The 21,877-nt window shown below is 43.2% G+C and overlaps 1 protein-coding gene across 1 annotated transcript in view; it reads right to left on the bottom strand.

Annotated features, from left to right (window-relative positions):
- Window positions 1-18,541, bottom strand: part of MAP6 (microtubule associated protein 6) — an 80,988-nt gene extending 62,447 nt beyond the window's left edge. Inside the window, exon 1 of the mRNA XM_008020186.3 lies at window positions 15,776-18,541. Within this exon, the coding sequence (XP_008018377.2) occupies window positions 15,776-16,683 (908 nt within the window). The 5' untranslated portion in view covers window positions 16,684-18,541. The remainder of the gene's footprint in view (window positions 1-15,775) is intronic.
- Window positions 18,542-21,877: the final 3,336 nt, after the last annotated feature.

The raw sequence follows: 21,877 nt of genomic DNA on the forward strand, positions 1-21,877 counted from the left end.
AGTCTTCTCTGACTTTTCAAGTTAGAATTAATAAGATCCTCTGCTCAAAAAGTATGTGGTATCTGGGCTATGCACGGTGGCTCACGCCTGTAATCCCAGCACTTTGGGAGGCTGAGGCGGGCAGATCACGAGGTCAGGAGTTTGAGACTAGCCTGACCAAGATGGTGAAACCCCGTCTCTACTAAAAATACAAAAATTAGCCGTGGTGGCATGTGCCTGTAATCCTAGCTACTCAGGAGGCTGAGGCAGGAGAATCGCTTGAACCCAGGAGGCAGAGGTTGCAGTAAGCAGAGATCGCGCCACTGCACTCCACTGGGCGAAAGAAGGAAACTCTGTCTCAAAAACAAACAAAACAAAAAAAACAAAGCAGGTGACATCCTATAAAACATAATTTACTTTGCTATAGTCAAGGAGTTCACATCCATGGCTGCCTTTCCTCCTATACTGCAAGTGTCCTCTGGGCAGGAAGTTATGTACATACAGTAGGAGACTGACAGTTTAATGAATGAATAATTGACTGATGTGCTAACAGGAAAGGAAGAAATAATTAATGAAAAGGTAACCTGATTGCTGTTGGAAGGGTGATCTAAACTCCAAACTGGTTGTTTCTACCACTGACTTACGTCTTTGCTCACCTCAGGAAGAAGTGCACTTGGTACAGCAAGGCTGTGGTAAGTTAAAAGGATGGAGAATTGTGTGTTGACACACTACAGTAAGTATTATTCAGAAAAATACTGTGAATTGGCCAGGCACGGTGGCTCACGCCTGTAATCCCAGCACTTTGGGAGGCTGAGGCGGGTGGATCACCTGAGGTCAGGAGATCGAGACCATCCTGGCCAACATGGTGAAACCCCGTCTCTACTAAAAATACAAAAAATTAGCCGGGCGTGGTGGCACGCGCCTGTAATCCCAGCTACTAGGGAGGCTGAGGCAGGAGGATCACTTGAATCCAGGAGGCGGAGGTTGCAGTGAGCTGAGATCATGCCACTGCACTCCAGCCTGGGTGATAGAGTGAGACTCCATCTCAAAAAACAAACAAACAAAAAACACAACAAAACAAAACAAAGAAAAATACTGTGAATCCATCTTTAGAAACCTTGACAACGCGGTCTTCTCGAGTCATCAGGCGTGGGGCACGGTTCTGCTTATGGACAGCAACACTCCGACTGTCATCCCTACTCCTTCTCCTCCGCTTACTTCTCTCCCACCCATATTACATCCACGATGCCTCATTTTTTTCTCTCCCTGTACCTGCTAAACAGAATCTCAGTATCTGAATTGCATATTTAATCCAGTGGCTCACTCAATCCACAAGGGAGAATGTGGTCATCAGGAAGCTCTGAGAAGAATGGCAATGGACCCATCCACTCACTGAGAGTCATTCTTCAAACACTGGTTGAACTCTCTTCTGCGCCAGGCCTAAGAAAGGGATAAAAAGACAAGGCCCAGGCTCTGCCTGCAAGGAAAGCAAGCTGAATGGACTTTCTTGTACATCCCTGAAGAATCATATGAACTATACCAAATTCTCGGGAGGAGTCCTTGGGGCCCCTGGGCTTTTTGAGGAGATGTGGGCATAATGCTGTCAGAGTGGCACAGATACTTGGCTGGCAAGTCATCACAATCCAAGGAGGAAAATTCGACCTTGAGTTTGTACACAATAAACCCATTCTCTGACCTGTGCTACTTAGATGCCACCCAAATCCAGACTTTGGCAAATATTAGATAACATCACTTTACTAAGCACATAAACATTTCTGAATTCATTTTCAGAGCAAATTTAAACTTGTTAAAAATCATTCTTTTCTAATTGCTTTTATTACAATTCTAACTTTATGATTCTTATTTTACTCATGCAATAAAATAAATAATTTTTATGTATACAAAGTGGCAAAAGCCAGGCCTCTCCATATAATTCACATTTGCACAGTTAGATTAGAACATGGTGACTCAGAGATGCTTACTGGACTAAAAAAATACTCACAGAAAATCTTTGACCTCAGCATTTAATGGTTCTTTACCCAGAAATTCAGAATGTGTGCAATGCGAAGGGCAAAGGACCTCTCTATATTAGCCAAGTAGTACTCAACCCACCAGGGACAAGGATGATGAGGACAGTTGCCATTTATTGAGTGCTTACTACGGGTGAGGACTGTGCTAAGCACTGTATGTACATCATTCACTCATTTGTTCAATTAATTAATAGCTATTAAGCATCTATTAAATAACATGCACTAAGCTAGGTGCTGGAGGTACAATGGTAAATAAGACAGGGAAGAGAGTAACAGACTTAATGGAATGTTAAGTCTTTCAACAACTTGTAAGGTAGATATTAGTGATTCTGTTTTACCACTAAGGAAACAAAGTCAGAGAAGAGAAATTAAGCAACTTGCCCGAAATCATACAATTAATATGTGGTAAGCAGGACTTGAAACCAAAGTCCTAAATAAAGCCAGACATCAGAGGAAAGCAGGAATTATAAAAAAGTATTGTACTTTTAAGTGCCCTTTTGAATTTTCATCTCATTGATAAAAACCTCTAGGAAGAAAGTTATAGTTCCTAATCTTTTTCTTTCTCAATGGAACTAACTCCTAAGATTTTGACACACTGTACAGGTACACCCCTTCAGGATGTGGTTCATGACTCAGGCTGGAAACCCCCTTTCCTCTACATCTCCTCAATATCCTGCGCACATTTCTATTCTTGTACTTACTACTATGACTATACTTTCGAAAAATATGGCTTCCTCCCACTAGACCAGGAGCTCCTTTAGGACAGTTGCTAGGTATAATTTATCTCTCTACCCTAGCATAGTGATTCATCTGAGATGCAATAAATGTTTCCTGAATGAGTAAATGAAAAACTTTCATTGGTAACCTACTCTACTTCGTTATTTCAGTGATAATAATAAAAGTAGCCAGCACTTACTATGATGAGTATGCACTGTATACAAGCATTATCTCCCCTCATCTTCATCATGACTCTGTGAAGTCACAACTGTGTAGTTACCCCCATTTTATTGATGAGAAAAATCAAGGCTTTCCCAAGATCACACAGACTTTAAGTTAAGATGCATGATGCAAACCCAGCTTTGATGGACACTAAATTCTTCACAGGACATAAGGGCACCTCCCAGGACTCATACAACCATTCCTTCCAACAATCTTCCAATAGTGTTAACTAGCCACTGTTGTGCCCCTAGAGAACTCTGGCTCCCAATTTTCACTCTCACCAGGGCCTGCCTGGTACTTTTATATACAATACTTGCACATATATTATCTCCCTCAAAAGACAGCAATCTCCTGCAAACAGGGGTCATGTGCTCTTCACCTTGAATCTTCATAGCCTATAGTCCCAGCCTTGGCATGCTCTTAAGATGTTGCATTGAACTCTGAGTAAAAATAATATTAGGCCCACTGCATTATTATTATGGAATTAGGATCAAATAAATCCAACCTAATTCCCTGCTTTTATAGTATAAGCCTCTTTCTCAATGGACTAAAAGCCCTGAAGGATTGAAAGGATTTAGAAAGAAGATGGGAGGAGGGCAGGGGGGAAACTGTGAGCAAAATCCAGCAGTAGTTTGAATGTGGGGCTTGTGAGACCCAGTTTAGGCTGTGATTTGGTCAGAGCGCCTGCTGAGGCCCATATGATTTTAATGTGCAGCCAGGGCTGAGAACACCCAAGAAAAAGCATTGAGTGTGTGCAGGGAGCAGTGGGTAAAAAGACTGGAAGCATCAGATAGGTCAGATAATGGAAGGCACTGACTGCACGCCAAGGTGCCTGGGTCTTGCCCTGGAGGAGAAGGGAATCCATCGAGAGTTTAGGACAAGAAGAGGTGAAACAACCCACCCCTCCTCCACTGTAGAAACAAGGTTAGTGGATGGAGATGGTATGGGCTTAACAGAGTTGGGGCCAGAAAGACAGCATAAAGGTTGAAGTTGGCAGCAGCCGTCCCAAGAATGGCATGTTAGACTAGGCGAACATGAGGGGACTTGGCAGGGGCCTGCTGGAGCTGCACAAGCAAGACACAGCTGTGGCTGGAATGAGGAGAATCAGATTCCTGAGCCAACTCAGCCACTGACTGTTTCTGTAACCTCAGTCCCCACACCTCCCTGAGTCTATTCTGCATCTTTAAAGATAGAGATGTTTACCTTAAAAGGTCATTAGGAAGTCTATAGAAAAAGATATGTTAAAGCAGATGGCACAGAGTAAACACTCAGCAGATGAGCCTGAAACTCAATTATGTCTCTGTTCTTTCTAATATTCTGCTCTTTTGCATTCTGCCTTGATCTACCTTCTGCCTAATTATTATGGTTTAATAGGGAACAATCCTTAAGGGCTAGGAGGCTTGCAAAAATGCACTGTGCACTCTAGGATATGCCACAATGTGGGTCAGTGTTTCGAAGTCACTGCACAAAATGGACAGTGACCACAAGGGTACAGCTCAGTGGAGGAGGTACTGTTTCAGGGATGCACTTGTGGTGGGTTTTGTGGCTTGAGGCCTGGGCACAATTTTCCCACTAAAAGAGGTTACACCAGGCCTAATCCTGCAAAAGCCTCTTCATTCAGTTTGAAAACAAATACCCACTGACAGTGGACTATGCTAGGATAAGGGAAGGATAGCAAAGATAATAACGATGTGTATTATGTAATACACAGCAGTTCCTGTGTGTAATGTACAAGGCCAGCAGCACCAGAGGTGGGAGGCTGAGACCACAGTGAGGCCTATGCTCCTACTCTCTTTCGGACAGGAGAGGCAAGCCCAGACACGAAGAGCTCATCCTTTTCTTACTCCTCCCACATATACCAGAGATGTCGATGCTTGCTGGGCACTGACCTTAGCATTCTTTTCTTCTCACCCTCTCTATCCCCTACCTACCCTAATATCTGTGGGTTCGATTCTCACCAACAGGCTGATGTTGTCCTGATCTTTTCTGTTCTGGCCTTTCTCCTGAGCTTCAAGCTCTATCTCCATTTAGTTCTTTTGTATTTTGTTTCTTATTTTTTGTTGAGGTATAACACACAGAGAACAAAGTCCATAAGTCTCAATTGTTTGTGTGTATAAACCCATGTCACCACCACTCAGATCAAGATATAGAACATTTCCAACACCTCAGAAGGTTTTCCTGTGCTCCTTCTCAGCCAATTACCCACCTAAATCCCAGAGATTACCATTATTCCAACATCTATCACCATCAATTACTTTGCCTGTTTTTGAACTTCATATAAATGGAATCATTCAGTAAATACCCCTATATCTGGGATCAATTTTGTTGTCCACTAGGAAGCTTTTGGTAATGTGTGCAGACACTTTTGACTGCCACAACTCAGGGTGGGGAGGGCTGGGAAATATTACTGGCGTGTAGTACAGAGGCCAGGGATGCTGCTAGACATCCTACAATGCATAGGACAGGCCCACAACAAAGAATTATCTGGTCAATAATTGATAAACCCTGTGTATCAATCTCCTATAGCTACTGCAACAAATTACCACAAACAGAATGGCTTAAAGCAACACAGATTTATCATCTCACAGTTCTGTCATTCAGAAGTCCAAAATGGGTCTCATTGGAAGCTCTAGGAGAGAACACTTTCTTTGCCTTTGCCAGCTTCTAGAGGCGGCTTACATTCCTTGGCACATGTCCTTCCATCTTCAAAGCCAACAACCACCAGTTAAGTCTTTGTCACACTGCATCACCCTAATATTGACACTTCTGTCTTCCTCTTTCACTTATAAGGACTCTTGTGATTACACCGAGCCCAAGTGAAACCAGGCTATACTTCCCATTTCAAGGTCCATAACTTAATGACATCTGTAAAGTCCCTTTTGCCATGTAAGATAACATATTCACAAATTCCTAGAATTAGGATTTGGATATCTTTGTAGGGGAGATTATTCTGCCTTCCATACCCTGCTATATAATATTCTGCTGTATGAATATACCACAATTTATGTATCCTACTGTTGATGGACATTTGGGCTGTTTTAGTTCTTAGCTATTAATAATGCTGCTATAAACATTCTTATACACATCTTCTGTATTCATTTCTGTTAGGTAGATACTCAAGAATGGAATTTCTTGGTCATGGTAAATGTATGTTTAGCTTGAATAGATAACGCTAAACAGTTTTATAATGTGGCTGTACGAATTTACACCCTTAGCAGCAGTATGAGTTTCCATTTTCATTCTATACTGAACATCTCCAAGTAGACCTTCCAAAGACACCCTTAACCCAACTTAGCAAACTGTGCTATCTATCTCAGTGTATACAATTTCCCCACCCCTCCGCCCCAGACATCCAAAACATGAATCCTGGAAACATCCTAGACTCTTCCCTCTCCCTTTCTGTCTACTTTTATTTAGCCATTATTATTTTATTCTTATCAGCACTTGCTTACATTCTATTCTTGATGGAGGTTTTTATCATCTCTCACCTAGACTATAGTTTCTTCCCTGGACTCTATTCCCAGTCTATCTCTCCAGTCCATTCTTCCCACTGCTGTCAAAGTCACCTTTTCTAAAATCTAAAACTGAACCCTGATTCTCCTGTTGCTTATAAGACAGAGGAGCTATCTCCAGCCTACCTCCCTCTTCTGTCCCTTGCCATTCTATCCTTATGCAATGATACTTCCAAGTTCTGCCCACACAGAACTGCTTATAATTTCTCTTCTTGTACTTTTACTCAAATTAATCCATTCTCCCATTTACTGCCAACTCATCTTTCAAGACTCAGCATACTAGTCACCTTCTCTACTGAATTCTTTTCCAACAACCCTCAAATCAGGCAGACTTAACTCCTCTCTCCTCTGTGCTCCACCACGCCCTGCACAGACATTTTATCAGGGAATCTGTAACTTTTCAGCACACTTGTCTCTGTCCAATAAATATAAGACTCTTGAGAGCAGGGACCACTTTGTCATCCAGGGACTTGGTCCAGGATTTGACATAGTAGATACAAATAAACATTTACTGAATGAAAACTGAATGAAGAGAGTATATATTAATATGATATGGAGGAAGTGCTGAGTGTAGAGAAAGACAAGCGTAGACAAAGTCTGTGATTTCAACAGTCTTAAAACCTAAAGGGGCCAAGCATGGTGGCTCATGCCTGTAATCCCAGCACTTTGGGAGGCAGAGGTGGGTGGATCACCTGAGGTCAGGAGTTCAAGACCAGCCTGACCAACATGGTGAAACCCTATCTCTACTAAAAATACAAAAATTAGCCAGGCATGGGTGGTGCATGCCTGTAGTCCCAGCTACTCAGGAGGCTGAGGCAGGAGAATCACGTGAACCCAGGAGGCAGAGGTTGCAGTGAGCCGAGATGGCGTCACTGTACTTCAGCCTGGGCGATAAGAGGAAAGGGGATCATAAGCTCTAACAGGGAAGTAACAGCATGGTTCCTGAAGAGTGACTGCAAAGATTTCAGGGAGAAAATGTATCTAAGGTTTCTAGCCTTCTGCCAGGCACATGCTAGGCACTAAATTAGCTACTATTAGTATTATTATTTCTGATGGTGAAACTAGAAGTTTTTAGTTTGCTGGTTCAGGTCCATGTTGAAGTCATCTTCATTCAGCAGAGAATGAGAAGCTTACCTGTTTACATTAATACAGTTGACACAGTTTGTAAAGCCAAAGCAGCATTGTAGAGATAGCTCCTTAATCTTAATGAACATTTGTTGATTTATTTTAGTTTTATATTTGGGACATTGAATGATTCTTAGTGATTGTTGATTTTAGAACTATCACTGGCTTGACATTTTTTTAAAGTTCATATATGTGTTAGATGCAATCTTTCCCTATGAGAGCAACAAATAATTAATTGTATATATCTTATCTTCTTTGTGGGTTAGTCTTGGTCAGCTTTGTATTTCTGAGGGTTAATTGTACAAAGTTAACCAATGATCTAACAAAATGCCTCAGTAAAAATGTCCAAACAGACATCAAACACTGCTGAGTTTATATGAGGTTTCCATGACAAGTTTCTCTACTGGCTTTCTTCCTTCCTCACATCACTCCTCCTTCATCTTTCTCATGGACATCCCTTCTGCTGTCAGTACTCCAAATATGTGTATCCCCCATGGCTCCATTTTCTGTTGGTTAATTTTGTCTACTCCTTTTCCAAGGGTAATTTTGCCTCTTCCTATGACTTTCACAGGAAGTGAAACATCCACAAGCTGATTGCTTCCAAATCTATATTTACAGCCCAGGCCTCTCCCTAAGCTTTCAGATCCACTTACTCAACTGACCCTCAAACACCTCTTGTTAGATATCCCATAGACAATCCAAATTCTACATATTGAAAAGTACCTTAACTTTCACTTCGGACTTTTTTCTCCCTGTATATTCCCTGTTCCAGTGACTAGCATCACTACCAGTTACCAAAATCAGAAACACAAAGGTCACTCTGGGCCATATCCTCTTCTATGAATCTCGACTGGTCATTTAGATCTGTTGTTTTGTACCCATATTATCTTATAAATCTCTGATCTCTGGCCGGGCGCAGTGGCTCACGCCTGTAATCCCAACACTTTGGGAGGCTGAGGTGGGTGGATCACGAGGTCAGGAGTTCGAGGCCAGCCAGGCCAAGATGGTGAAACCCCATCTCTACTAAAAATACAAAAATTAGCCAGGCATGGTGGCAGGTGCCTGTAGGCACGGTGGCAGGTGCCTGTAATCCCAGCTACTCGGGAGGCTGAGGCACGAGAATTGCTTGAACCAGGGAGGCAGAGCTTGCAGTGAGCCAAGAATGTGCCACTGCACTCTAGCCTGGGTGACAGAGCAAGACTCCATCTCAAAAAAAAAAAAAAAAAAAAAAAAATTTCCGATCTCACAACCATGATTAAGGCTTTGTTATTTTCTCCAAATTATCTCAATAGCCTCCTTATTGGCCTCCCTTTCTCTAATCTCCCCAGGTCAGCCAGCCAGTGGGAGCTTTATAAAATTTGAATCAAACTATGTTGTCCCTCTGCTTAAATTTTTTCAGTGATTCATTATTGTCTATAGAAGCAAATCCAAATTTCTTAGCCAGGAATACAAGGCTGTTGATAAGCTGACCTCTGCCTACCTCTCAGAGCACAAAAAGAAAGGGAATAATAAAAATAAGAGTAAAATTTACTGAAAAAAGAGATGCTCAACAAAATCAAAAATTTATTCTTTGGAAAGACTAAAAAACAAAACAAATCTGAGCAAGACTAATCCTGAAAAAAAAAAAGCGAGAAACAAATAAATATTAGGTATGAAAAAGGAGACATAACTACAGATAAGTAGAGATTATTTTTAAATCCACAAGATAATGCTATGATCAATTTTATGTCAATAAATTATAAAATTAGAAGAAATGTACATTTTTCCAGAAAAAAATAAATTACCAAAATTGGCTCAGGAAGAAATATAATACCTGGATAAGTGAATCACTATTAAAGACATCGAATTGATAGTTAAAAAAAAAAAAATCCATGAAAAAGACAACAGGTCCAGCAAGTTTTACAGGATAATTTTATCAGATATTTGAGGAGGAGTCTTTCTTATATAAGCTTTTTCAAATAACTAAAAAGGAGGGGAATCTATCCATCTAATTTTATAGGTATAACCTTGATCCCAACAGTACGTAAGACCAATATAAAAAAGGAAAAATTATAGGCCAATCTTATTTATGAATATATATGCAAACATTTCAGATAAAAAATAGCAAACGAAATTCAACATAATAAAATATATTTCTGTCTAACGAGATTTATCCCAGAAATGCAGAGATTGTTCAATATGAGAAAAAAAATCTATTAACAGATTAAAAAAGAAAAATCACAGATCATCTCAGTTGATACTGAGCCTTCAATAAGAGAAAAAGCATTCAGTAAGATTCAATAGCCAAACTAATTTTTAGAAACCCCTAGCAAACTAAGAAAAATAGAAATTTCTTAATCTTATCTTATAAAAACATATAGCAAACCTCATACTTAATGATAAAACTTTAGAAACAATCCAGGAGTGTCTACAATCAAAACTAATTGAGAGTATGATAAGGTTCCTGAATACAAGATTAATATACAAAAATTAATGCATATGGGCAATAATAAATTAGAAAAGGTAATAAACTCTTCACAATAGGAACAATAAGTAAAAGCTAGATCAGAAAAAAATAAAATAAGATAATGTGGTATTAGCTCAGACTGATGGAATAGAACAGAGAACTCAGACATAATATCTAAAGATATGTGACCCTTATGTGATAGAGGAGATATCATAAGTTAGTGGGGAAAAGTAAAGCTTTAAAAAAGGGTGTAAGGATAAATGACTTTCCATATAGGGAAAAATTCAATCCTTACCTCACTCTACTCATCAAGATAAAATCTAGTTAGATTATTAACAATTTAAATACAGAAATAAAACTTTAAAATGGTATATATGTGTATATATATGAGTATATATGTGTATGTGATTTTGTGGAGAAAATTACAAAATGTAAGTGAAGAACATAAAATACTTAAATAAATGGCAACCTTTGCCATGTTTGCATATGGGAAAACTCAATAGCTTAAAGATGGCAAATCTCTCCAAGTAATTTTTTCCCAAGTAAAGCCTGCATTCACCTGCATTAAAATTATCTAGTGTGCTTGCTAAAAATTACTTAGGCTCCATTTTAAGCCCATTGAATTAGTATATATGAGGATGTGGCCCAGGAATCTGCATTTCAGAAAGCTCTCTAGGTGATTCTTTTGTGTACTATATTTTGAGAACCATGCCTTATAAAAGTAGATCATAACGTGAGTGGCACATTAGAATCACTTGAGATAGTTTTTAAAAACTTGGTTGCCCAGGCTACACCCCAGACCAATGAAATCAGATTTTCTGGGCAAGGCCCCTATGCATCTTTTGAAAGTTCTCCACTGATTCCAATGTGTAGCCAAGGTTGAGGACCACTGCCCTAGGTGAAAGTCCATGTAGAGTCACGTCTGTAAAGTTTGCTGCCCTTCTCCATTTGAACATTTACTTTTAGTGCTAACCTGGTAGGATTTGTACTTTTTTTCTTTTTCTTTTTTTTTTTTTGAGACGGACTCTCGCTCTGTCGCCCAGGCTGGAGTGCAGTGGCACGATCTTGGCTCACTGCAACCTCCGCCTTCCAGGTTCCAGCGATTCTCCTGCCTCAGCCTCCTGAGTAGCTGGGATTACAGGCGCACGCCACCATGCCCAGCTAATTTTTTGTATTTTTAGTAGAGATGGGGTTTCACCATGTTGGTCAGGCTTGTCTCGAACTCCTGACCTCATGATCTGCCCTCCCCCGCCCAGCCTCCCGAAGTGCTAGGATTACAGGCGTGAGTCACCGCGCCTGACCAGGATTTGGACTTTAACTTGATTGAGGAAGACGCAATTTTCTTACATTAAAATTATGACTCATTTATTTTGTATCCCCAGCTCCTTATCTGGTACATGGCAGGGGTTTGGTGATCATTTTCTGAAAAAAAATTCAACTAAATGAAATTGACTCTATCAATATGTAGATAAATAAAATTTTCACCAAGCCCTAAAAATTCCATTAGATTCAACAAATCTATATAGCACCTAGGCTGTGAGAGGTACAGAGTGAACAAAATACAGCCTTCTCTTCAGGTGTTCATGACCTGGTGGGGGAGACAGATATAGACAAAAGTATTTTACAATCAAGCAGACAATGATAAGAGTTCAGAAAGTAAAAAGGGAATAGAAGAAAAATTCATTCAGAATGGCTGGATCTAGGAAGGCATCGCTGTAAATTCCGTATCCAAGATTGGCCTTGAGGCATTGCTGGGATTGACCCAAGAGGAAATTAGGGAAATGGGAAGTTGGGGATTGGGGCAGTTCTGCATAGCATAAAGTAAGTCAGATGGGCCTTCCTGTAACCTTCACGTAAGGCTGGAGGGCAGACATTAAAGACTCCTTTTCTTTCTAACTTCCTTGTTACTGCTCTTATTTTTCAAGTATTTCACCCTGGTTTATTAATTCTACCTCCTAGTGCCTCAGCTGGTTTCTTCTAGGAAAAGTTTCTCATTAGCATGTCTATAGGGAGCAGCTGCTACCCTATCTACCCCTATTATCTGATGGCCAGGGCAATGGGGTTGTCTGGGAGAGGAATTTTAATCACCTCCTTATGACTCATCTATTTTCTAAATTGAGAACGTCAGGTCTAAAGTCACAAATGGCTTCCCAATGAAATCCATCTTTAACATTAACAATGGCAATAAAGACATGCTTCGGCCGGGCGCGGTGGCTCAAGCCTATAATCCCAGCACTTTGGGAGGCCGAGACGGGCGGATCACGAGGTCAGGAGAGCCAGACTATCCTGGCTAACATGGTGAAACCCCGTCTCTGCTAAAAAATACAAAAAACTAGCCGGGCGAGGTGGTGGGCGCCTGTAGTCCCAGCCACTCGGGAGGCTGAGGCAGGAGAATGGCGTGAACCCGGGAGGCGGAGCTTGCAGTGAGCTGAGATCTGGTCACTGCACTCCAGCCTGGGGCCTGGGCGACAGAGCGAGACTCCGGCTCAAAAAAAAAAAAAGACATGCTTCTCAGTTTTATAACATCATCTATGTAAAATGAATGTATTAAAAATTAATCAAACTCATGTTTGTGAATAACCCTAAAGCTATCTTGGATACTACTTGAATGCAAAAATCTCAGGCTGATACGAATGGATTGGGAATTAGATGAGTTATTGAATAGGGAAGGTTTCTCAAAACCACAACGTCAAAGGGTATGTAATGTTATTTATGACTGTAAATTGTAAAGTAAAACAATGAGCACGCATATTACTCTGAATTTTGAATGTATATTTTACATGATGGACTGTATGTCCCTTTCTGTTTAAGCAGACTGTTCACATTGATGTCATGCGGCAGATGTCATTTGTAAAGTCCATGAGATGAACCAGTCACCATGGTGTACACACACCATAATTGATGTAGAATGGCAGAAGAAAAGGGTTTGTAAATCAAATTATCATTGAAGTGGAGCACAGCTTGGCTTCTAAAGTGACATAAGGCCCATCTACAGTGGACATGGTACTTAAATTCAGAAGATATCCTAGAATCATAGCAAGGAAAAGAATGCGAGACAATAGAGAAGGAAAATCAGTGTTCTAGATAAGCTTATAATTGCCAATGATTTTTTCTTTATTGTGTATTTAATGTACTGAATATCTTATTTCTTTATATCTACTTTCAATCAAAGTGAATTTCTCAATTATTTGTTCATTTTTATTCTGGAACAAAAAAACCATTAAATTTCACATCAAATTTGTCATGCACTTAAATTGTTCATTAAAGAAATTGATGTTTCTTAACAATAATCATTCCCTTAATATTTCAAAACCCTTCTGATTATATAGCAAAATAGTACTCCTGACCCCTAAGTCATAGGTATAATTAAATTTTACAAAAGACCTAAATTTAAAAATTTTTTTGAGGTGTTAAAAGATTTTTTTGACAGGTTAATAGAATTGATAAGTGCTAAAAATAATCATTCTCACCAGCTCCAAGGGCATAGCCTTCCCCCACCAAATCCAGTCATTTCCAGTATGTGTGTAACGTGAAGCATGACATGCTTACTGCACAGTTAAGCTGTTGTTTTGAGGAAAAAGGCTATACAGAACAAAGTACAACCCTAAATCTGGATTGTGTTATATCCAAAGGATGTGGTCATTCCTTGAGTGACAGGCCACTCATCCATAAACAAAGCAAGTCCTGCCAACTTGAAATCATAAACTGAACAGGATCACCCAAAGAGGCTTAAGAATCTGGAATCTCTCTTGATTGGCATTGACTGTATGGTGGTGAGAAGAGACAGCTCCTGCTAGTGGGTAGTAAGGTTCCACCTGCCACAGGGTGCTAGAATGAGAGTGGGAAGATGAAGAGGCCAGGCCAGTAATCTATGATGTTGGGCCAGATGTGGGCTTCTCAGGGTAGGAAGATCAAGAAATGAAGTAGGGTCTTGAAGCAAGAAAACCATAGCAGAACCAGAAAACTACATCCTGCCTTTGTTTTTTTATGTCTCTTGTTTATTTCCCCTCTTTTCTTTTGCTCCCCGCTTGATAGCAGCATAAAAACATAGTGAACATTCTACCATCTCATGGCTATTCAAGGAAAAGGATGTATGTCCTTGTTTGACCAAGAGCTCAAAGGAAGTGCTGTACTCCTGGGTTCCCAGTGTGGCTGTTGTGACAGCAATAAACCAAGAGAGAGATGCCAAGTGGGAGGTGGAATTCAGGAAGATGAGAAATGCAGGGGTAGGAGTTGGGGGACAGATTTTCTCTTAACATGAAGGATGTCTGGATATGCCATTCTTTCCTTAGCCTATGAGAGAGTATTGGTAATGTTCAGTGGAGAAGGACATTAGTCTAACATGAGGCTACATACAGAGTATTGGCAAAAGACTAACTCTCTAGTCCTCCCCCACCACACCCTCTTGCAGGAAGAAGGCAGCAGAAAGCTGTGACATTGATGAAGGACCCCATAAGCTGCATTTTGAACACCTCTAGCTCAATTACTATTCATACACATCTTCCTCGAGAAACCCCAAATGCAATGTTACATGTCCAGAGTCAACCGTGTTCTGTTAGCTAATTGTTGGTTGAAACATAAGGGCAGAATTGAAAGCTAAGCCGTCAGAAGTATATACAGGATGGATGAAGGGCAAGAAGGCAGACTGGAATGGCTGAGGCTGTAGCAGAGGGAAAATTCCAGAAGGAAAGAGAGAGAGAGAGAGAGAGATTTTTCATGCTTGAAAGCATTTATCTGCAAGGAATTGAGTGAGATGGAGAAAGGGCTTCTTGATGGCAAGAGAATGAGAGACATCTGGAGAACATGTAGGGAAAGGAGAAAGAAGATGCCTCAATACCAGAGAAGGCTGGAGGCATCTAGGATCATAAGGCATCACGTGGAAGGTAGGAATGGAATCAAGATGTACTAATTACCACTATGTGCTAGGCACGAGCTGTTCTCCTGAATCATCTCATTTAATCCTCACAATGTCCATCACAGTGCTTGGCATATAATAGGCACTCAAAAATATGTTGAATATTTAATATTAATTAAATAAAAATAAAATATTTAATATCAAATCAATAAAAGTGTGAACAATGCTAAGAGATGTCTATTACCAATTACATCTTACAGATAAGAACCTGAGGCCCAGAAACATTAGGAAACTTGCCCAATATGTCACAGCTAGTAAGAAGTAGAAGGACAATGACTTCAAAGTTCCAGCAGTGGAAGAAGAGGGTGATTTGTAAAGATCCTGTGGGTAATCTAGAAAAAGGTATGGTGCTTGGGTGTTGCCCAGAGACTGAGAGAGGGAGGAAAGAATGAAGGGCCAAGGGAACTGGGCTAGGGAGGAGGGCGAGAGGCCACTTGGAAAGAATTCTTCTTCTAGAAGAATGGGGACCCTGTCGGACGGCAAAGGGCAGCATCCAGGCTAACATAGCAGGTGAGCTGGGTGGGGTCAGGACGGAAGCACAGCCACTGCTGACATTGCAAAGGGTCTCTGTGGGCAGGCAGGGATCTGAGGTGGGCGAGATGGAGAAAACCGCTACAGCTGTAAAGTGAAAGAGCCAGGCAGGCTGAGATGGAAAATACTAACAGCTTGCGCACAGGACAGGGCAGAAGAGAAGGCTTCGACGGGAGGTGGCCTGGGAGGCGGCTGGGGAGAGGGTGTGGCCTGGGACTGGAGGGAGGCTGCACGCTAGGCCTGCGTTGGGGATCGTCTGCGCGGCGACTCCCCCGCGCTAGCAGCGGCCGCGTCTCACCTGTAGGAGCTGCTCACTGCACTCGCCACCTCCTCGCGGATTTGCCGGTTGAGGGCGTCCGCTGCGGCGCGCCCCCTGCCAACCTCGGGGCCGGTGGCCTGGACCTGGGTCTGGGCCGCGGGTAGCGGCGTCTGCTCGTGCCCCAGGCCCTCGGCGCGGCGCACCATCCAGGCAGGCCCGGCCTTCCTGCGCGTGTCGCGCTCGTCCGCCCCGGACGCCTTTCCGGCCGCCAGGCCGCCAGCTCCGCCGGGGGCCGCCTCCTGCTCCCGGGCCTCAGCGGCGGCCTGCACTGGCCAGCGCTCCTGGCTCTGCGGCCGGCGCTTGGGCGCCCCGAGGATGGGCGCCGACGCCTGGGAGGCCGCGGGGATCTGCACTGGCTTGGGGATCCACGGGTGGTCTCCGCGGCGCGGCAGTGGCCAGGCGCGGAAGTCCTTCTGGTACTGGGTCTCGCGCTCGAAGGGCGCGTCGGAGGGCTGGTACTCGCTGCGCGGCCGGCAGCTGGGCTCGGGCCGCTGCACCTTCCAGGCGCGGTAGTCCTGCCGCATCACCGAGTCCGCAGGTCCGGAGGTGGAGCCGGAGCCCAAGCCCGGGCCCGGCCCGCCCCGGCCGGGGCCAGCCGCCGGCTCCCGCTCGCCGCTAGGCCCAGGCGCTGGCCCCGTTGCCCGGGCAACTGCATCCAACTCGCCCTGGGCTGGCTGCGTCTCTATGGCAACCGCGCGCGCCGAGGGGGGCGCGAGTGCAGGCTGCGCCTGCTGCTGCTGCGGCGGCGGTGGCTGCGGCGGGGCGCCCGGGTGCTCGGTGGCCTCCGAGTACTTGGTGAAAACCAGCGGCACCGCGATGTCCGCTTTGTCCAACTGGTTCCAGAAGCGGGCGATGCAGCAGGCCCTCGTGATGCACGGCCACGCCATGATGCTAGCTGAAAAGCCGGCCCCCTCTTTCTTCTTGAGGTTCTAAAGCAAGTCTCTAATCTTCCTTCAGCCTCCGATCCTGACCAGCCAATGTGGTTCCCACCGTTTTCTACCCCCGATCAGCCAGAGCTAGTTCGCCCTCCTCCCTCAGCGAGCACCCGGGGAGAGCTATCCTAAGAGAGTCTGTAGAGTCCCTCAATTACCGGTTGCAAACGCCTTTGGGAGCGCAGTCTGCTGCAGGCGCCGAAGGGCGAGAGGCACGGCGTTCCCGAGTCCCCGGCGAGGGTGTCTGGGACGCGCCCCTCCCTGCGGCTGCGGCGGCGCACAGACCTCGGTCGAGCGCGGCGACGTGAGGAGAGGTGGCTGCAGGCTTAAGCCATGGCGCAGAGGAGGGGCCGGGCGGTGTGGCCGCAGGGTTCGCGAACCGGGCTCGAGTCTCCTTCCTGCCGGCGTCCTAGTGCAGCCGGCCACCTAGCAGGACTGGGAGGCCATCACCTCCAGCGAAGACCGAGCATTGCTGCCTCCGCCGCTGCCCGCGAGGATGCCGCAGCCGCCGCCGCCGCCACTGCCTCCTCTCCTGGGAAGCGACCCCACCCTTTTCTGCAGCTCTCGGTCTCTGCCGCTGCCCGTGAAAGATGCTGCAGCAGCTGCCGCCGCCGCCTCTGCCTCTGCTGCAGGAAAGCGGCCCCACCCTTTTACGCCGCTCAGCAGGGAGAAAAAAAATTCAGGAACGATGCTGACTGAAAAAGTGCTGGGGAAAAAAAAAAAAAAAAAAACACCTGCTGTCGTCAGCTCGCGCTGCTGGGAGCTTGCCCTCTCTCCCCACCTCCCTCCGCACTGGCAGCTCCTCCCTCCTCTGCTCCCGGGCAACAGCAGAATCTGGGGCCGTAGTGGGTTCAAGTCCCAAGCTCGTGAGGACTTTCTGTCCTTGGGCTTTTCGCTTCATCCCCAGGGGTCGGAGGCTCCTCTTTTGTAAAATAGGGCCAATCGTTGGTGGAGGGGGAGCTATTAAATTTTAAAACATGGAGGAAACTCCTAGTGAAATGTCTGTCGCAGAATAGATGCTTTGAAAAGGGGAGCTGCTGGTATTGGTCAAAACCGGCGGGCTGTGTTTGAGCCCAGTTTGGTTGCCTCCTGGTTCAAGCACTTGCCAGTCTTATGCACGGGCCTTGCTCAGATGTGTGGGAATGGGAGCACCAGGGCTGGTGGTGCCCTGGCTGTTCCCTTCCTAGGGAATCTTTGCGAAGGTATGTTTTAGACTCTCCCAAGAACCACCCAGTCCCTGTTCAGTTCAGGGGCCACACTGGGGCAGAGGTAGAGAAAAGAAAATTCTTGAAAGTGGCTTAATTGTGGAGGTTGGGGATGGGTCGGAGCTGTGTCCTAGGAGAGGGCAGTGCTTGGCCTGCAGGGGCCTTCTGGCACGTTCTCACTCTTCGCGGTTGCTCTTCTTCTATCTTTAAAGCAGAAGAGATTTTGGAGTTGGAAACCTGGTTTGGCTCTGCTACTCTCTGTGTCACTTGGGCAAGTTAAGTCATCCCTGGGCTTCAGTCTCCTCATCTGTAGAATGGAGGAAATACTTACTAGCTGCCTCAAAAATGGTTTAGTGGGCCGGGCGTCGTGGCTCACACTGTAATCCCAGCACTTTGGGAGGCTGAGGCGGGTGGATCACCTGAGGTCGGGAATTCAAGACCCTGTCTGTACTAAAAATATAAAAATTACCTGGGCGTGGTGCTGCGTGCCTGTAATCCCAGCTACTCAGGAGGCTGAGGCAGGAGAATCGCTTGAACCTGGGAGGTGGAGGTTGCAGTGATCCGAGACAGTGCCATTGCACTCCAGCCTGGGTGACAAAAGCAAAACTCCATCTCAAAGAAAAAAAAAAAAAAGAAAAAGAAAAGAAAAGAAAAGAAAAGAAAAGAAAAGTGGTTTTGTGAGGATACTTAACGACCCAGGGCAGAAGCTTTGAGTCAAATCTAATCTACAGGGATTCATGGCTTTTGTAGCTCTTAACTCTATGGCAATGGGCAAATCACTACAATCTTCTGACCTTCAGTTTCATCTATGAATGGGGGTACCAATACTGAACTTGCAAGGTTGTTCTGAGAATTAAAATGAGATAATGCACTAAAAATGCTTACCACAACATCTGGCATATGGCAATGGCTCAATAAATGGTAGCTATTAGTATCCAAAAGGCTCACCCAGAAGACCCATAAGTGGAGCATCCTAAGAAACCACTTGGACACCTTCTCCAGAAGATCTCTTGTTCCTCCAAGTAACTTTTGTTCTGTCTTTGCTATCTCTCAATTTATGTCTCCTGCACTCTTCCACTAGCTACATCCACTGGACTTCAGCTCTTTTCCCCTACAATATAGGCAGAGTTTTCAGCATCAGTTAAGCTGGGAGCATTGGTGTTTTGCGGGGAGAAAGTCATGTATGTGTTTAGATTATAAATGGATTGCACAACACAGATTTTCTTTAACCCTAGAATCAAATAGGATGAGAAGACAGCTCTGATTAGTCAATTATCTGCTGAACTTCCTGCTACTTATGTCTTTGCCTCTTGGTGATTTGATTTGAGTTCTGTAAATAAAATAATGCCTGGTGCTGTTTTCCAGTCATTAGGAGATATATTTTTTAAAGAACATAATCTGGTGGTACATTTCCTCCCTTCACCCCTGCAGAACTCCCTGGGATTTGGCTGATGCATTTCCAATAATGATTTCCAAAGGTTTAGAAAAGGCTAAAAATTGGAGGGAGGATGTCTATTCTGAGAATCACTGATAGTTTATCCTTCTTTGATTTAGCAATTCTAGTCTCCTGATGCCTACTTTGTGCCTTGAGGACTATAGGATACATATGGATTCTAGCTCTGGAGGAGCCCTCACTTGAAGGAATGTGTTATTGGAGAACTGAGAGACAGACACATAAGTAAATAATTATCAAAGAGTATGGTCAACCTAACAGAGGTTAACACTGGTGCTGAATGAATGACTAGTAAGAGATGAGTAGGAGTTCTCCCAGCATAAGAAGTGTAAGGAAAATTTTGTCATTAACATCACTCTCCACATTTATTTGAAAAACGCATTCAACCTCCCTGGACCATCCAGTGACCCTGTGGGATAGACAAGTCTAGCGGTCATCTATTATGTGGCTTGTTTAGCATTCATTCTGGTGGTCACAGCACCTCATCATTTGACTTCTGAGGGCCGAGAGAGAGAAAGAGAGATAGAGAGTATCACACATCAAAAACTTTAGGACTGTAAAGAGGGATGATTTTTGATATGGCATATTTAAAGAATCACAGATAAATACTAAGAACTCCTTTCTTCTGATAAATGTGAAAAACTTTGCATGGTAGCCAGCCTCTAAGAAGGCCCACAGTGACCCTAACTTCCCAATGTTCACAGCCTTGTGTAGTCCTCTGCCCTGAATCAATAACTTAGAAATATGCATTTAAATTTCCTCCATGTATTTTCATGGCTTGTTAGCTCATTTCTTTTTAGAGCTGGATAACATTTCATTATCTGGATGTATCACAGTTTATTTATCCATTCACCTACTGAAAGATATCTTGGTTGCTCCCAAGTTTTGGTAATTATGAATAAAGTCACTAGAAACATCCGTGTGTAGGTTTCTGTGGGGACATAAGCTTTCAACTCCTTTGGGTAAATACCAAGGAGTACAATTGCTAGATGACACAGTTAGAGCATGCTTAGTTTAGTAACAAACTGCCCAATTGTCTTCCACAGTAGCTGTACCATTTTGTGCTCCTACCAGCAACAAATGAGAGTTCTCGTTGTCCCATGTCCTCTCAGGTATTTGGTTTTATCATCAGTGTTTTCGACTTTTCACATTCTAACAGGTATATAGTAGTATCTCATTGTTTTAATTGGTAAATCTCTAATAATATACAATGTTAAGCATCTTTTCATACACTTATTTGCCATCAGTACATCTCTTTGGTGAGATGTATGTTCCAGCGTTTTGTCTATTAAATTTATTTTTATTTTTATTTTTTTGGAGATGGGGTCTTGCTCTGTCACCCAGGTGGGAGTGCACGATCATAGTTCACTATAGACTTGAGTTTCTGGGTTCAAGTGATTGTCCCACCTCAGCCGTCCAAGTAGCTGGGACTACAGGTGTGAGCCACTATGCCTACTTTTGTTCATTTTTTATCTGGGTTGTTCATTTTCTTACTGTTGAGTTTTACAAGTTGTTTGTATATTTTGGATGATAGCTTGATACCCTTCATCCTAAGTCTTTTGCAAATATTTTCTCAATCTGGTTTGTCTTTCCATTCTCTTCACAGTGTCTTTTGAAGAACAGAAGTATTTGGTTTTAACAAAGTCCAATTCATAAATTCTTTCATAAAAGGGTCATGCCTTTGGTGTTGTATCTAACAAGTCATTACCATGGCTGTATGTGGTAGCTCGTGCCTGTAATCCCAGAACTTTGGGAGGCTGAAACAGGAGGATCACTTGAGCCCAGGAGTTTGAGACTAGCCTGGGCAACATAGCAAGACCCCATCTCTCTAAAAAACACAATTTTTAAACTTAAGTGAATAGTTATCAGCAAATCCAAGACTATATGTTTTCTCCTATGTTATCTTCTGAGAGTTTCATACCTTTATATTCTACATTAAGGTCTATGAACCATTTCAAGTTAATTTTTGTGAAGGGTGTAAGGTCTGGGTCAAGATTCATTTTTTTTGCATCTAGATTTCAGTTTTCTAGTCTCATTTGTTGAAAAGACTACCTCCGCTCCATTGTATTGCCTTTGCTTCTTTCTCAAACATCAGTTGACTATACAGATGCTTCTTGACTCATGATGGAGTTAAACCCATTGTAAATTGAAAATATTGTATGTGAAAAATGCATTTATTTAACTTATCAAACATCATAGCTTAGCCTAACCTACCTTAAACATGCTCAGAACACTTTCATTAGCCTATGGTTGGGCAAAATTATTTTTTAAAAAAAGTCCATTTCATAGAATGAAGTCTTGAGTATCTCTTGTAATTTGTTGAATAGTGTGTTGAAAGTGAAAAACTGAATGTTTGTACAGCAATCTCCCTTTATCTGTGCTTTTGCTTTCTGTGGTTTCTATACCCACAGTATAGTACAATAAGATGTTTTGAGAGCGGGGGAAAAAGAGAGAGAGAGACCATATTCATATAACTTTTATTATAGTATAT

The sequence above is a fragment of the Chlorocebus sabaeus genome, chromosome 1 (assembly GCF_047675955.1).
Source record: "Chlorocebus sabaeus isolate Y175 chromosome 1, mChlSab1.0.hap1, whole genome shotgun sequence".
NCBI classification, from domain to species: Eukaryota; Metazoa; Chordata; class Mammalia; order Primates; family Cercopithecidae; genus Chlorocebus; species Chlorocebus sabaeus.